Genomic DNA, 18,641 nt, shown 5'->3' on the forward strand with positions numbered 1-18,641 from the left:
ATGAGGTGGCTCATGCTTTAGCAGCACTATTCAGAGGTCCTATCTCTAGGGATGTTGTTCTTTCGCATGTTCCGTATCATGTTCTTCTTATATTAGCTTGGGATTATCTAGCTTGATATGTGCTGCTTCTCTTTGTTTGCCGGGATAAAAATAAAAAATAAAAAAATAAAAAATAAAAAAAAAACATTTACTTTTTACTCTTTTTCTAATATACATACACAGTAGACAAGAGAAATCAATGTTGTTGGATTGATTTCAAGCCAAGCTGGACTTTGAAAAATATTCTTGGATTTATTGTGCATTATAATTAATATTTGACATAATAATTTTGTATTTAATCTGACAACATTATAATATTCTACGAAATATTGTGCAAGATTAAATCATTCAATCTCTAAGGTGGTTCAACAATGGGCCCACACAAATTTGTCTAGGATTCCAAGAAAACAAACCATACAATAAACCTACAAAAAAAATTAATAATAATAAAATAAAATAGAGATAAAATTATCCAACTTGCATTAGAATTTATGGTGCGTGCTATGCTGGACTCCTATCTTTCATTTTCTCTGACACACTTTCACCAGTTCCCATATGGTGTTCAAGTGATGATGTTAGCATAGCATGTGCATTCTTATAATAGAGAGAGTTGTTATATCTTTTCCTACTATTTTATTCACACTCCTGATTTTTGCGAACGGCTGATTGGGACCTACCATGATCTCCATGATTTTCGCCTCAGATGTGTCCAAACTCACTTTATATAGGAGTATTATATATATATATATATATATATGTGTGTGTGTGTGTAAAATTTACTTAAATTATGTTCAGCAAGCATATACATATAGGACATCCAATCGGTCAGTACTCCTATCAAGGATAGGTCCCGAAGGGACCCTACCTAGGTGAGTTTCTGGTGCTAACTAAAAAAAAAAAAAAAAAAAGCATATAATTATAGTTTTGGAATTAAAATTGGAGCAAATTACGAATTGGAGAAAATTTTGATAATTTTTTTTAATTCGACCAATTTTAATTCTAAAGTTATAATTTTATGCAACCGAATATAGTCTTACGAAAGATGAACAAATTTTGAAAAAATGAATAAAATGTAAAAATTATGATGTTAAAAAGTGCGAATATTATCAGCTCGAATTTTCTATTAAAACAGCATCGTAGTAGAAAATTATGATTGTTGACATGTAAAACTAATAGGCATGCTCTATGAAATTAAAATTTTATTCTAAGAATATGTTATTTAAATAATTAAATTTAGAGAGGCAGACAAACTTTTTAATATATCAGAGAGGGACTCCATTGAGTCATTGGAAAGGCTGTTTTAGCATTCGGGACACAGTCATGTTAATGGATCAAATTTTGATTTAAATTCGATTTGATTATTCAAATATAAATTAAATAAATAAAAAATCTTTAAATATGTATTAAAGGTATAGTGATTAGAATTTGAATCCGATTTGATTATTCAAATATAGATTGAATTAAAAAAAAATCGTTAAATATGCATTAAAGGTATAGTGATCCTCTGATTAAAATTATATATATATAAATTAATTACATTATAATATATTACATATGTATGTTATATATATTAATTATTTATCATTAAGTTTTTATACATATCTATTAATTATCTATGATATTCGACTTTGATACGAATCAAAATTTGAAAAAATAATTAAGATATGAGTTAGAATCTTCATTTCATAACCGTTATATGAATCCGATAATCAAATAAATAAATATAAGTTATAGCCAAATTACAGGCCTGCCCACACATTGTGCCACATGTCTTCTAATGGCGTGGTATCATGCGGGGATGATACTGACATGGCACCAATGTGTATGGGCCCAATCGACAACAAAAATAGGCATGACTAAAAAATTCAATCATTTTTCGTTGTCTTTGAATGGTAAGAGGTGTGAGGTGTTCCAAAACTCCAATCATTTTCCACCATATCTTGGAAAGTTAAAGGGGTGTGTTATCCATATGGTGCATCTGTGCATTTTAAAGGAAATAAAAACTCGAGTATGAACACCCTTATTTGAGTAAATATGATGTGTTATAATAAATTTATAAAAAAAATTAAATTATTTAAAATTAGAACAAATTATAAATAGTTATTTTATATATTTTGTATAAAAATATATTCCTCAATAACAACTAACCAATGTCATGTCTGGACCAATATAATTTTTACAAATCTTATTAATTTGTTAAAATACTCTTTTGTGTAAAATATACACGATCACGTATAATGTGTAAATTTCACGTTACGTCTATTTTACACAGTCACATCATCGTATTTTCTTTGTCCTCCTTCTTTCTTATTCCATTAACGAATTAACCCTACTATATTAAGTAGGTTTGTAAGTTGTTATCGGGGATATATTTTTACACAAAAGATATAAAATGACCAAAATTAAAAATAAATAATCTAATTTTTTTTTTGTATAAATCTATTATAATACATCATATTTACACAAAAAATATATATACAATATTTAATGGAATAAGAAAGAGAGATGAGAAAAGAAAAAAATACTAAAATAGTTATGTAAAATGCACAATAATTCCTCAATAACAACTAACCAATGTCATGTCTGGACCTATATAATTTTTACAAATGTTATTAATTTACTAAAATACTCTTTTGTGTAAAATATACACGATTACGTATAATGTGTAAATTTCACGTCACGTGTATTTTACACAGTCACATCATCGTATTTTCTTTGTCCTCCTTGTTTCTCATTCCATTAACGAATTAATCCTATTATATTAAGTACGTTTGTAAGTTGTTATCGGGGATATATTTTTACACAAAAAATATAAAATAACCAAAATTAAAAATAAATAATCTAATTTTTTTTGTATAAATCTATTATAATACATCATATTTACACAAAAATTATATAAACAATATTTAATGGAATAAAAAAGAGAAATGAGAAAAAAAAATACTAAAATAGTTATGTAAAATGCACAATAATTTTACATATTAATATGATAATATATCTTAATATATTGCTGCGGCATATGCTCTAACCCATGTAATGTTCATTCTTTTGTCGTTACATGCTCGATCACTCAATACTATAAATATTAATATATGTGTGTGTGTCTATATATATATATATATATATTGTTGTATTGCAAATATCATATCTTTAAAAGTTTTTAGAACTTTCCAAATATTTCCCATCGTCATCTGAAGTGTTGTGTTAAGCACACATCAGTCTAACCATAAGTGGCGTGTGGGGTTGGTGTGGTCCTGCCTCCTGTGGATGAAGAAGTCCTAAAGTGGGCGCACTTCACGCGTACAGCGCATCTTATCCAATTCCCTTCGCGGTTACTGTGTGGAACCGTGTGGAATTTTGAAGTGTTTCTAATTTGACTTGAGGCTTCCAAAAAAAATAATAATAATTGACTTGATACATTAAAAATAAAATGAATTTGGATTCTATTATTTAAAGAGTATAACTTAACTTATATTTAATAATTTAAATTAGATCTAAGAATTAAAAAACAATCATTTCATTTCCACACGTACAAGAAGAATTCGGTTCAATAGATTTTGAGAATATAATGGAATTTAATGTTTAATTTAAGGAAAAAAAAAAACTATAATCTTCTTATTAAAAAAATGAATTGATTTAAAATTATTATTTTGTAATTTGACCAGAGTCGGCCACATAAAATTTTCATTATAATTATTGTCTTAATCTTATATGACAAGGATCGATCACATAAATTATATGTTTTCAATTCTTTATATGATGTGTCATCTTGCATGCTATATTTAATTTGTTAATACTCTAGTCATATGTTAATTTTGGTCGCCTTTGTATCCTATACCTAACTAGTCTCCCTAATAGGTGGTCTCTAGGTCTATGATGTATTTTTTCAAACCATGTAAGTCTAATTTTCTCACCAATAGCATTTAAATTAAGAAATAAAGCTAGTAATAAACTTAAATCTATTCTTTAAGTTTAGATAAATTATATACATTATTACCTTTTGAAATATATATATATATACACACACATTATAAAATAGACATTACAAAAAATATATATTATTAATAATAAGAGTATACTAACTCCATCCAACACAAGATACATAAGTTTAATGGATGCAAGTGGTTTGCCAAACTTAGGCCTTATTTGGCCATCGCTTTTGCGTCTTATTTTTGTGTTGATTTGAAATTGAAATAACGCATGGTTGAGTATATTCAATAGGAATTTATTCTGCTCTTTATTGTTCTTGTTTTGACCGTAAACATGTTTAGTAATTTTTTTTTTATTGCAAAAGTTTTGAAATAAAAATATGGGCTAGTTAAAGAAGTTATTTAAGAGTTTATATATAATCTTTTTGGGTATTGTTTGTTACACTATTTTGTCACTTTCAATTATGGTATTTGTCCTCACTAGTGATATGGACTAATAATAAATCATCATTTCTGTGATTTGATAAGTAGGTATTTACTCATCATATTAAATTTAGTAATCAAATATGGCATCTCATTTATTATTGGGCCACATCACTAGTGAGGATGGTGTAAATCCTACGTATCGTTCCAATTTTTATATGTTTCACTATGAACAAATTCTTGCACCCAAAATTCAAATCTATTTGTGGGTTAACAAACAAGGGATTGGGAGTTAGGGGTGAGTTGATTTATACTTCATCCTAAAACTTTAAAAAAAAAAATTTAGTCAAATATTATTTTTTATTTTTATAACATTACAATTTGTCGCATTGAACTTATAAGAAGTATATCCAATTATACTTGTGGATATATTTGATAATTAATTCCCTACCAATATAACAAAAAAAATTTACTAAATGGAACAATTTTTTGAGGATAGAGTTAGCTACGAAAAAGGTAAAAAATCTAAAATAATAAATATCCACCGTGACAGACAAGGTCAAAGTCCAATGTGGTGGTGTACACCGGTGTTTTATAGACGAAACACACCGAGTAATTTCCTCAGACGCCCGCGTCTCGTTTATTTCCTAGCTTTATTGGCCTTCCGACCTCTGTTCTGTTCTGTGTTCAAAACTATCTGCAAACAAACTGCAAAGACAAGGACGAAGCTGGCAAGAAGATGAGTTGGATCCCGTGCCGAATTTACAAATTTACCCTTTATACTTTCCCCAAACGGAGATCTCTATCTATTCCAGTATCTATCTATCTATCTATCTATCTATAAATTAAATTACGTCCCGTCTCCGATTTAGACGTGTCTTGACGAGAGGAACTTCTCTCTCTCCTCGTCACGCCTTACAATCGAAGGCAATTCTCTTTCATTTCTAAAGAGAGAAATATATATATATATATATACACACAGAGAGATAGAGAGAGGTTTTCTGGTTTTATATCTATCCGTCATACATATATATATGTGTGTGTCTGGTGTAATGCGTATGGTTCCGTCATTCATTCAATTTATATCGATGCGCGTGTCTCGTGTTGTTGTCCGTTGATCAATTGATTTTCAACGTGTCCCTCCGACGCTTCTCTCACTTGGCGGCCCCTTTTTGTTATGAAGTTCGGCGGTGCTTCTCTTGTCGTCTTCGTCTCCTCTTCTTCTTCTCTGTTTCTCTCTCCATTTTCATGGAACTCTCCTGATCAACTCCCAGGTTGGTTCTCTCACCTCATTTCTTCTCTTTCTTTCTATATTGGTTTTGCTCTATAATTTGTTTGATTTTTCTCTCAAATTTTTGCTCTATACTGTTGTGATGAATAATTAAACAGCGGTTAATAATTGAACAGCGGTTTGCGGTGGTTTCGGTGTAAACTTGAGTTATGGCAAAAGGCAACAATGGCGGATGCGTGTTCCCTTTAACAAGTTTGCAAATTGGGTAAGTTTGTTCATCGCCTGCCTTAATTATCTTAATTACGTTTAAATTGATTTATTTTACGGGAAAAAATTGGAAATTGTTCGTTTTCATGTGTTAGGGGTTAACCCTGAACTTTGAATGATGAAGGGAAAAAAAATATCATTAAAATTCATTTCAATTTAAACGTGCATGGAATATATGCGTGAACATTGTAGAATGAATTTGGGGTTGTTGTGGGTAAGGAAATTTAGGCTAACTTATACTCTTTTGTGAATTCTGGAGATTTTGATCCAATGGCGGAAATGTTACAACTTTAATTGGATAATTTCTTTAGTTCATACATATTAAATGGAAGAAGATTGATGATGATACAAAATTGTCAGGACACTGTTGAAAATTTTTGCTTCAGTTTAATGTAAATATTTTCTTATAGCAATCTACTGTATAACAAGTCATAATTTCTAGAAAAATATGGTATGCAGAAGTTTAGTGTCATTAGTCTTGCCTTAAGCCTTAGTCTGGATAGAATAAATATTTTATGTGTGGCTTTGCTTGTAGACAAACTGCTCGTGTTTCTAGTTTGTGTTACTAACCTTGAAAATTGCAAATTTTCTAAAGGGATTGGATGGTGAAAGGTTGTTAGTCAAAACTGATAGCTAGGTAGTATTAATTTACCCACTTTAGTCAATGTTTAATTGAGTATGATCATTGCAAAAAGGTTGAGGAAAGTATTAATGAGTTTTAGACATTGATAATTTCTCTGCAACAAAAAGAAAGTTGTGAACATCAGAAAAATAGCTGCTTGTTTTGGATTCAGTCTGGTATCTGGAATCTGGACAGATGAATGCACCATCAGGGAAGGCTTAATAATAAAAATTGAAGGTGCTACAAGAACATGTACATGAACCAAGCTGGTGGGCAATGATGAGATGGCCACTTAAGTAACAGAGGATTTGACTCTGGATAGAACTGAATGGCCAAAAATGGTTTTTTTACCCGTCCCAGAACCGCTTTCTTAAGTTTAGTCAAACTGAGTTGTAGCTTTACACGTATTTACTTCTTATCTGAAAGCAAGATCAATTTATGCATCCATCAAAGATGTTAAATTTATGGAGGATTGTTAAAATGTCCTATAAGTGGTCCTTTTACTAAAGTTGAGATTTCTGTTATGTTATGCAGGGACTTGCAGTCTTATCTTTCACTTCTTAACCTCTTCCTGGCTCCTGAAACTAACAAATTCTATATCTTGGTGGACAATCGGCCATGGCTCGAAGACTTTGGCTCACGGTCTGCACACATATGGCAATTGATGGTTACCAAGGTTGCAATGAACATCTTTAGTATCAATTTAACTTTCCTATTATAATATATGACTACATAATAAATTGACTTCTCTCTCTTTCTCTCTCCCTATATATATATCTAAAGTCCAGGTCATCCCCCTTTGCAAACACTAAATCAAAGAAGGAGAGAAAGGTGCGTGGAGAATTGTTCGAGTTTAATTCCAGTTCTAAATCAAACACAAGGAAATCAAAACAGCTTGAAAGATGGTTCTCATTGATTGATGCTGCAACATTATCTCGGAAGAGAGCCTTGCTGAGGAATTCTTTAATTTCAAAAAGCAAGTTGCACGGGACCTTATATGGTTTTATTGTCTTTGAAGTTGCATGGAGTGATGTTCGTGGTATCAATTATTTGAATGAACTTCAGGTGTGTTCCTGCATCTCAGTGATCCATATTCCGTTTGCAATTTGATTGTATGGTATGAGTACTTGTGTTCAATGATTTTCATAACTCTTGCAGACTGATACATCTCTGGCCATAGAGGCCAAATGCGTGAAAAGATGGGAATTTGAGAGCATAGCACAAGCTGCAAATTGCATATCTTCATGGTTTCCAGGAACACACTATGAGCAGTTTCTCTTAAAAGAGCATCTGGACTCTGTCATAGGTATTCATTCTAAAGATACTTTTAATTTGATTTGAAAAAGCAGCTCCTTTGATTTTTAATTAGTGTATGGACACGAATGTGACAGATGCTTCAATGTTATCTTTGGGTCTTGAACATGGAAATACTTCAATGTTTAGATATGGAGACACATGGATATCTGTTGTTTATGTGCTTTGTTGTGGGAAAATGAGCGCATGCACTTGCATGCATTCACTTGTATGCATGTGTTTGAGGTGCATGTGGCTCGTTCATGATAACTTAATTCAGATTTGTGTGAACTAGCAGATCAACTTATAAAATAAAATAGAAAGGGCTTTTTTCACTTGTTCATCAAAAGCTTGAGAGTATATTTTGCAACTGCTGCATAATCCCCGAACACATTCAAGCGTGTTCATAGTGTGTAGGATCTCATTAATAAACCATTCAACCAGCCTGCTGTGTCATCATCAGTAAGTCAAGAACCTTTATAAGAATTCCATCTGGTCTTAAATTCCTGTTTTCTTCCTTTACGTATTCCCTTTGACCTCTGCTACTATGATTTTTCTGATGAAACAAGTTTTTAAAACAACTCTTACACCGTTCTCATCGTCCTTTACGGACACTCTCTTCCTTGTCTTTAATACAGTCAACGTAATTTAAGTCTTTATATCTTCCTTTCCACATCCTAGCTGAGTTAAACCTTGTGGTTATGCCTTTTGAGGCATTTGCCTCCTTCCTTTGGGTTGACTTCACAATATAAGCGTCAAAGGAAACTTTAGAACTAGCACATACCTTTGATCTTTTACTTTATCTATTAATAAATAAGGAAACTTTGGTCATTAAAGCATCAAATTTGTCAAATAAGGTTAAGGAATAATTCTATTGTGGCCTCACACTGTAGAAACAAATAGAGACAATGTTTTGGAAGGCGTATGAGGGTTATGTCCTAAAGCTAGCTTTAAAAAAGGTTCTAATAGAACTTTTAAGGACCTTAAAGCTTAGCCTCTAGGTAAGAAATACACATAGTTCTGTTTTGAGCCATACATGAGTAAGGCATATGCTTCCTGGAACAGGTTACAAAAAATTATTGTTCATTGTGACCTCTTTCTACTTTTCTTTCTTTCTTCTTCTTCTTCTTCTTTTTTTTTCGTAAACTCTTTCTTCTTTTTTTCTTTCTGCTTCTCTAAGAAGCACCGACACGTGTGTTTAGCCTAAGGTACCGGTGTCGGACACGGACACGCGTATCCGAGGCTCGGACACTTGTCTGACACCTTAAATCCATGTCTCAATTTTTTATTATTAAAAATTGCAACGGACACGGCTGTGGACACGTCTGGACACGGCTAAAGACACGGCGGTCTGTTGATCAGAGTTCTTTTTTTTTTTTCTTTTTTTCTTTTTAATAACATATAGTACGAGACGATGTATATCGAGTATATATCCAGTATATACATATAATACACACAAGAAAAAGAATATGGAGAGAGATCAGAGTTAACATACAAGTCATTGTATAAATTGTAAAATGATACAATACAACCATATATACATACATAGAATGAAATCTTGGCTCAGATCGTTTGGAGTTGTTTGCCTTGATTTCATCCGATGAGTCGATTCAGGGCCTGTGCTTCAATGAGGTCTTGGTGAGGAAAAGTACGGGAAAGATCCGGAGAAGAAGACCTTTCAAAATGAACAGACGTGTCAATGAAAGAGAGAGAAGTATGGAAAGATATAGAAGTGTCAGATACAAATCTTATCCCTTTTAGTGGTTGTTTGGTTACAAGAATTGCTTTGGATTATTTTGGAATAGAAAGACATTCTTATTCATTTGGGCTTGTACAACTTTATTTTATTTTTAATAAAAATAGTAGGACTTAAATATCATGTTTAATAATATAGATAAAAGAAATTGAACAAAATTTAATTTTATTTATATAAAAATAAATTATATTATTATTTTATTGCCATATCCTTGCCGTGTCCGTGTCCTTTTTTTTTGAGATTTGCCGTATCATCGTATCCGTGTCGTGTTGTACCCGTGTCTCGTGTCTGTGTCCATGCTTCATAGCTTCTTCTATTGTAGAATATGATTGATACATTGTTCTCATTATTATTATTTTTTTATCGCTGTTGTCTCTGTTTGTGAATACATATATATTTCTTTTTACACCTCAAGGCTTATGCCTCACACAGTATGTATGCATATCTTATATGCTATTGCCTTCTGAAACAATATGCCACACATTTCCTGGCATATTTCAGAAGCTACTAAAACTGAGGAGCATTGAAGCTATTTTTAATGTGTTAACGTGTGTTGTGTCAATGACTGTGTGACACATAACTGTTCATGGAGCAGCTGCCTTCCCTGCCTGTGCTTTTTGTGGCACAGATATCTGTGGAAGAAGGGGCTCCCATTTCGTGTATCCTGCCAAGGAATGAAAAGATATTTCCATACAAGAAAAAGGCCAATTAGCTAGTCAACAGTACCTACTGGTATATACATTTTATTTTATTTATTTATTTTTTTTCATTTTTTTTTTTTTTTTTTTTTTTTTTTTTTTGTCTACTTGATGCAAGCTTGTTTGGAAAAAATCCTCTCAATCCACTTTCCCAACTGGTAGGTTTTAATTTTATTAATGCATGCCATTTGATTGCGCCCTGGCACCAGCACTACCTGTGAAATTTTTATTGCAATGAACAGTTTTATTTTAAGCTTTGTGTTTGAAACTTGTACAGGAGAGGTGTTCTATGATGCTCAAGAAAAATTTCCAAAAAGTAATAATGATGATGATGGGAATATCTGCATTGATAATGTGTGTGATGAGGATGAATCTCATTGCTGCCTTGGTAACAGTATTGATCTAAACATAGAAAACAGGACGACAAGTACAGCACACACACCACCACCTCCTGACGGGCCCTATAAGAGAAGAAAAGTAATAAAATCATTTAGTGCTGGAGATGGGGTTGATATATATTCGGAAGAAACACGTCGTGAAAATTTTGATTCGCCAACACATTCTCAGACCTCTTATGCTAGTGACTGTGAAGATGCAGTTGAAGATACTCAGTACAGGGATGTTTTAATTTTGTTTCGGTTTAATGACCGTGATCTGCCATTTAAATTAAGGGAAATAATTATGTCAGATTTGCGATTACTTACATTATTAGAGTCTGGGCTTCCATCCTGGGTTATTTTTCTCCAGTCATACCCAGGGTTTTCCCATCTTTATCGCCCATGGATGTGCCCCCTGGCAAGAGCTCTATATGTGATGATATCTTTTGTCACTGTACTTATTGGATTTTATGATTTATACAAAAATGTCCCAGTTCTCAAGGCCACTGCATCTCGTCTGTGTGGGCCTCTTTTTGCATGGATAGAAACATGGGAGATGGTATCCAGGATTAAGTATCTGGGGACTATGTTATTTCTTCATAATTTTGAGAAGGCGATTACGTGGTTCCTGATGATAACACGTACTATTCGGTCCTTTCTTTCAATCCTCACACAGCCAATGGCAGGGCCGCTTGTGGAGTTCATGGATTTTCTCCTTCCCTTTTGGAATATGTGCATACAAATAGTGGAGAATCTTTATTCTGTCTTTTGGATTGTGATTGGTTCTTTTTTCAGTCTAGTGGAGAACCTAGTTGAAATTGTACTGGTGCCTGTGTGGTTTATCATATCAGTTATTTGGAACACTGGTAGGTTAATCAGCTGAATTGAATTATGCATTGCTGTGTTATTTTTAGGTAGCAACCATACAATTCACAAAACTTATTAACAGAGTGTATTTTTTACTTGTACTGGAATGCAGCAATGTCCGTCATATACCCTATGTTATGGATTGTTTGGGAAATACTCTATACCCCGGTTCGTCTGCTCCTTGGATTGGTCAGTTTAATGGCCTTCATCTATACATGCATATATGATCTGCTTGGAGACATATGGGTGTTTGCAAGTAGCATATTCCAGTTCACTTCAGATGCCCAGGCTGTGAGCGCATATGAGGTTTCCATGTGGCGTTCACTTTGGAATGACCTTTTCTCCCAGGTTGTGTAATTTATATGTTAGAGGTTGTGTAATTTGCAGGTGTTAAATGGTTAAATAAATGGCTTACTCACTGCATTTCTCTTTTCCAGGTTTTTCGTGCTGTCCGGAGCATTTTGAATGGCTTTGTTGCCTTCTTCACAGCCTGCAATAGGCACCGCCTTAGGTATGATTTTTCTATTATTTTGCATTTTACTTGTAGTTTGGTTCTCATATGTACATTTAACTAATTCATTTTTATTCTACAAGTTTATAATTCTTATGCTCTTATTTGATATTCTTCTGACATGACATCATTGATATCATTCTCAAACCCTCAAATTCCCATTCATTCAGTTCTCAACTGAGCTTTTCATAATTCACCCAGTCTGGAACAAGGTTTATTTAGTTATTTTTGGGACAGCTGCTCACTGTGAGCATTTTTTTTGCCCTAGTAAATTGGTCTTATCATAATTTGGCTGCAATGGAATCCAAAAAAATATGAAAAGGTGCTTCAATTTTTTAGCACTTCTGACTTTTACCAACAAAAACACCTCCCTTTTTACTCCAAATATGAACGGTGGAGTCACAGTATTAGCAATGAGGCGCTTTGTTTTCCCACTCAAGAGTTAGGGCGATGGCCTAAAACAAAGTTGGTTAAGCGAGATACGATGGTGTATGGTTGAAGAGATTATGTCACTGTATATAGTGGTAAAGGGGAGTATGATTCATGTAGCTACATCTGTAGTTAGGATAGGCCGCTGTCTCTTGGGTTGGGTTAATGTTGAGTTCATTGTAGATGGCTGTCATGCAAATATTTCTGCCCGCAGTCATGTACCATTAAGTTGTGGAGATTTCTTTTAGTCTTCTTACCATCAGGTCTTTTGAAAATTTGTCTGCCTTTGTTTTGGTTAGGTTAAGTTGAGTTCAATGCAAGGCTCTTTGGTGTACCTAATTGATGGAGATCAGGACATTGCTCATACACATTAATTGCACATGACTCTCTCCTATGCTTGGAAAATGGGCAAGGACAGATAGACTTTGAGTTTTTCTATATATTTTAGGATTATAATAAATAAGTGTTAGCTTTGCAGTATTTACTTTTTAATTAGTATTATGGCTAGGTTTGCCTGTGAATTAGGTCTTCTGTCTTTTAATTTAAGTTGGACTGAGCAAAGCTATTTTACGGCACCAAACATAGGCCAGCTATATGTTTCACTTGCATGGCAACCATTTTTGAATTTTTATGTTTGCAGCAGCTATTTTGGACCATAGGGTTCTTTGTATTGCCTATATATGCATAGACGTATGTATTGAATTAGGTACCTTCGATGACTATTGAATAATATTGAGGCCCCGTTTGGATTGGCTTTTTAAACGCTTTTTTTGGCTTTTGGACTAAAAAGCTATTTTGAGCGGTGTTTGGCAAATTTTTTAGAAGAGCTTTGGGTCCTTGGAAAAGCATTTTAAAGAAGCTAGGGACCCCCAGCGTTTTAAAAAACGCTCTTTTGAAACAACATGGAAAGAGTTTTGGTATTTTAATGAAACTTTTTAAATGACAAGCATATCCTTTTTATTACCTAACAAAAAAAATATAATTCCAAGCGTATCCCTATAAAAGTCCCTTTATTTTTCTTTCCAAACCCTAGTATTACAGATCTCGCCTCTGCATTCTCGCCTCTCTTTCAAAAAGAAAAAGAAAAAATTCGTTACATATCCCCTTCATACTCAAAAGACTAATCTGATAGAGCATTCAACCGGAGGGAAACCCAGAAGAAGATTCTTGTTTGGCTTCTCTTCTTTGTTGTTCAAGCTCCAATAAATCATTAAATTGCAGAATCCTAAGTAAGCCACTAAATGATGAGAACAATATATATATCTATATATATATGCCTGTTGCATTCTGTAATTTGAATATTATTATTATTATTATTATTATTATTTGTGCCTATTCTCAGATTCATTACCATCCATCATATGCTTTTTCCCTTCAATTTTATTTTGTCTCTGTTTTGCTTGTGAAGTTGTGGATGTATATATAGATAATATATGTGTATATATATTATATGATTTACTTGATGATGGTTATGAAAAAAATCTCCAAGGCTAAGGCATAATAAAAGATGGACGACCATTGCCAACAAAATAAAGAAAATAGAATTCCTTCTTTAAAATTTTTTTTTTTTTTCACCTCAAAATTGAATTGGGAAAAAGTGAACTTATATGGAAAGCGTTGTTTTTTGTTTTTTGTTTCCTTCCATTTTTTAATTTATCAAAACACTATAGAAGAAAACAATTACAAAATAAGTCAAATATATATTATGTTGAAAAAAAATAAGGAACGAAAAATAATTTAATAATTGACCGTACGAATAATTTCTTTAGAGTATAATTAATTTTGTTATTTAGATCATTTTATGGGCATCAACATGTGAAAATAATAACTTGGTAGAAGTGGTTTACATTGTAAAAAATAACTTAATTTTGTTATTTAGACCATTGTTTTGGACTTGTTTCATTGGTTTACATGGTAAAAATGCTCATTTGATTGATTTTTTAATGGCATATTAAGACACTGTTACGAAATTTCTTAAAATGCAAAATAGTTTTTGTAGTTTATTTATTTATTTATTATTATTATATATATGGGTATGGCTTATTACAGATAAATTTGATAAATTGAATGAAGGGCAAAATAGTTATGTTAGTAGTAGAAGAGCTTTAGCAAACTTTTTGCCAAACAGATAAAAAAAACTCTTACAGCATTAAAAGCTCTTCTACAATGGAGTTCTCAAACACTAACACATAAGCCAAATAGAAGTAATGGCTTCTACTTCTCTTTTTCTTTGGTGTAAAAGTAGAAGTAAAAGTTATGCCAAACGGGCCCTGAGTATTGAACTATGGATTTCTTTTTCTCTCCTCTCTTCTTCTCTTCTATCTTCTTACTTTCCTCTCTCTTCATGTTCTACATTAGTCACACTACGCATCCTATATCACTTGAACCAGGATGACCTTTTCTCTATAAATTTTTCTACTAGACTTCTTGTAATAGATCATATCCCCATTCACCATAGAACTAATTCCATACGAGCCAACCCTTTGGACATTGCTCAAACACGGTTAGCGTTTAAATATAAATGTTCATTTGGTGTCAAAGTCATTCTAAGCGTGTAAATGCTGGTATGACATATAAAAGTGAGGGATGGCATTAGGTGTTTTATTTTATGCTTGATTATGAAAGATAATTATTTCACTTAAAGGTCATTGAAAAGATCATTATACCTTGATGTTGCTTTTAAACCCTTTTTGTGAAACTTATTAGCATTTGAATTTGACTTTCATTGAAGTGTTATAGAGAAATTTCTAATTGTTAATTTGCAACCTAATTTACCTAAATGAATCATATAATGGGAAGAACCCATTCTCATGAATAGTTCCAGTGCTTTCTTTTCTGTTCTGCCTTTGGACATTGCTCATTTAGTCAATAGATTGCTAACTTATTTTAAATGCAATTGTTTTGCAGCATATATAATCATGTACAGGAGTTCATCCAAAGGCTATTTCACCCAGCCCGGAGATTGCCGTCTGCAGATTCTAGTTATAGAACACGTAAAACTCAAAAATTGGTGAGTTGTCATTTTTTGCAAACATCATTGTATGTTAAAGTTGTTTCATTCACTTAAAGAAGATAGGTGGACTCAATGTGACATAATTATTGATGCTACATACTAGCTCAAAGACATGCCTTCTTCATATCTTGTTCATTATATCAAAAAGTGATAACTTATGATATCCCAACACGATTTATTTCGGTGGTGAATCTTTTTTGCTGACAGTATATGGATTCTAGCCATTTTCCATCTTTTGTGTGGTTTGTTTTTATTCTTATGTAAGAAGTAAATTGCTGCTACTGGAGCTTGTTGGTGAGAGAAAACATTATTATAATTTTGTTTCAATTAATATGGTCCACTTGATTACTAGCCATGGCACATGGGCATAACTTCCTTGATAGAAGAGTGGAAAATAGAATATGTTCCAAGTATTCCTCCAATACTTAGAATTTTCTTACTAAAAAAATTATAAAATGATATTTAAGAAGAGCAAAAAAAAATAACGCCTAAACTAATGATTCCACTGACATCTCCAAACATTTTATAAAATAATTTGTTAACATACTTTTATTGTAAAATATTGTGAAAATGACATCGAATTCTTTTTTTTGTTGTAAAATATAAAAATTAGAGTATTTCAAAGTAATGGTGGTGACTCTATGATGGCATAAATAATCAAAATTTTATAGTGTGAAAGAATTATAGTAGCTTAGGAAATTTCTTATCCCTTCAAAAAGAAGATTTTAAAGAAGTTAGGTTAGGGGACCGGATATTGGCCCCCCCTATGAGAAAGTTTCTGGATTGTGATGCAGTAAGATGGGCACTTCTAAGGAATAAAAGCAAAAGGCAAAGTGAAGGAAGGGGGGAAAATGTAGTCTTAATACAAGTAAAATTTTCTTCTGCCAGCGATAAATATAATACCCGCCTCCTCCCACACCCCTAGGGGCAACGAATTTTCACCAAAACTAACTAGCAGATAGCGTCATATCTAGAATTCTAATGGGGTAACATGCAGAGAATGTACCAGTAGAATCAAGAAAAGAACACCCATATTATTAGCAGTCCAAGAATCAGGTTGCTAGGTGGATGAAACCGTGAAATGGAGTTCACTTAGGCTTCGTTCGGTGTGAAAGAAAAAAATTGGATGGAAGGGAAAGAAGAAGGGGATGGATGAGACATCCCTAGACAAGAGATTATGTTCTTACTGTTTGTTGGGTTTGATGGAAGAGAAGAGAATAAACTCATAATTTATTGTGTTCGTTAGGAGAAAAGGAAAGAGAGTTTTAAATTGTTTTTACCATTATAGTCGTCGCTATTTATAATAATATTGTAATTTACAGAGGATAGTACTGTAAATTTAGGATAGTATTGTAATTCAAAACTTCCATAATAGTACCACTTGTCTTCCCTCCTTTTCCGGGATGAAAATTTGTAGAGGAAGGATGACTCATCCCTCCTATTAGCCTCTCTCTAATTGTCTACTCTCTACCGAACAAAGGAAGTTTGTTCATTCCTTCCTATTTTCTCTTCACCCCCCTTCCTTCATTCCTACCGAACAAAGCGTTACTGTTCTTAAATGTCATCTTAGTTGTTTTTAATCTATCCTTGTTTTTGGTTTTTCTTATTCTTTATTTTTCTATACTCCTTTTTCTGGTTAGTTTGTGGCATTTATTTTAGTCACTAAATGACTGTTAAGGTATTAATACATCATGCTTATGTTTTTTAATAGAAGAATCATCCAGAAAAACGAGCTTTTTATTTTTATTTTTTATTTTTTCTTCCTGTTAATTTGTAATTTGCAATTACTGGCTTCTTTGTCCTCAAACTAGCAAACGGAGATTTCTCCCAAGGGAGGTCTCTGGTTTGTCTAATGCTTAAGGATTCCAGCTTTTAGTAATCATATTTATTCAAATAAAATGGATTCACAGTTGGAGCTTGTGGATGTTGCATGAAATGAAATGCTGTTTCTGTTTTTCATACCACTCAAAAATTAACCTTCATTGTTACTTTGTATTGTTTGATGTTATTGAATTAAGCATTCATGTTGTGAATTTGTTGATTTTACTTCTGCAGTTTGAACCCAGAGGCAGGGAACAAACGCAACAACATATGAATCCAGCAAAAAAAGAGAGATGACAGTGTTGTGGGCAAGGGAGCTTATCTTCAGCAGGAAATACATTTTGGCAAAAGCATAGAGAAATCTAATCACAAATGCAATATAATCAGAACCTGCAAACTGACTTGTAGATATAATACAGCTAACCAAATCTGTAGAACCACCAAACTAACCTAACCTAACCCCATCCCATAGGAAGAGCTTTTTGTCCTCCTGTTTCTCTCTTTTTTCTTTTTTCTGTGTATTCTGCTGCATCTCTTTCGTTCATTTATTTGTTAGTTCTTTTTTTCCTTTCCGACTAGTCTGAGGTTCTGAGCCCCATAATATACATGTAAATTTCATGTGTAAATCTTGAGTGTATCAGTCAACATGTAGTGAATATTGATTTATTTTATTTACAGAAGTTTAGTGTTTTTACTAATACTATTTTGTGATGAGGACTGCTTTGAAAGTCACTTGTCTAACCCATCTCACCCAATGCGGATGAATAAGGTTAACCGTTGTGACCATCTATCAAAATGTGTCATTTAAGCTGCAGTGCACTAAATTAAGCCCTTATGTTTGAAAGCACTGAATGGCCTTGGGTTTGAAATTAAGAAAAATTAAACTCAAAGTTGAAACTAATTTTTTTATTTATTCAAAATTTAAGTTATTGTGTATTTTTATTCCAAATATAGATATGTAGTAATAATCACAGATTCCACCTATCACAAACCACTTAGGAATTACAACAAACCACATGCATTTTGCAATTGGAGTGCAACATGTTTCAATATCAAGCAATGTTATCTCAACTCTCCAATTGGAGACTGGAGTGCAACACTGCAACATCTTGCAGTCATCCATGTGCCAGAATTCAACTACAATACTCATTGGGGCATAAGCTACCGTCAAAAGTTATGATGGCCTGATACAACTATTTATAAATGACGAGAATATGAGCTCTCTACTTATTAACTGCAGGATTAAGACAATTTTTTATACCCATGAACAGTCGAGCAAATTTTCTAATTAATCTCTCAATCCTACGGTCAATAAAGAGAGCTCGAGACTTTTGTCAAGAGGGCTCTCTTGATATCATTGCTTTT

The 18,641-nt window shown here is 32.7% G+C and overlaps 1 protein-coding gene across 2 annotated transcripts; it reads left to right on the forward strand.

The window, feature by feature from the left end:
- Window positions 1-5,007: 5,007 nt before the first annotated feature.
- LOC132307404 (uncharacterized) lies at window positions 5,008-17,974 on the forward strand. Of its 2 annotated transcripts, none has more exons than XM_059805144.1 (10): window positions 5,008-5,665; window positions 5,781-5,887; window positions 7,046-7,187; window positions 7,295-7,576; window positions 7,670-7,817; window positions 10,536-11,501; window positions 11,615-11,850; window positions 11,940-12,013; window positions 15,350-15,452; window positions 17,511-17,974. In XM_059805144.1, the coding sequence occupies exons 2-10, from the start codon at window positions 5,832-5,834 to the stop codon at window positions 17,571-17,573; spliced, it is 2,070 nt and encodes a 689-aa protein (XP_059661127.1). In that variant the 5' UTR covers window positions 5,008-5,665; window positions 5,781-5,831; the 3' UTR covers window positions 17,574-17,974. The 2 variants fall into 2 exon arrangements, with proteins under 2 accessions (XP_059661127.1, XP_059661128.1); XM_059805145.1 differs by having other exon boundaries at window positions 5,799-5,887.
- The last annotated feature ends 667 nt before the right edge of the window (window positions 17,975-18,641 follow it).

Source organism: Cornus florida, unplaced genomic scaffold (genome assembly GCF_030987335.1).
Source record: "Cornus florida cultivar Cherokee Brave unplaced genomic scaffold, ASM3098733v1 CherokeeBrave_3.0.0_Hap2_Chr05, whole genome shotgun sequence".
Taxonomy (NCBI): Eukaryota; Viridiplantae; Streptophyta; class Magnoliopsida; order Cornales; family Cornaceae; genus Cornus; species Cornus florida.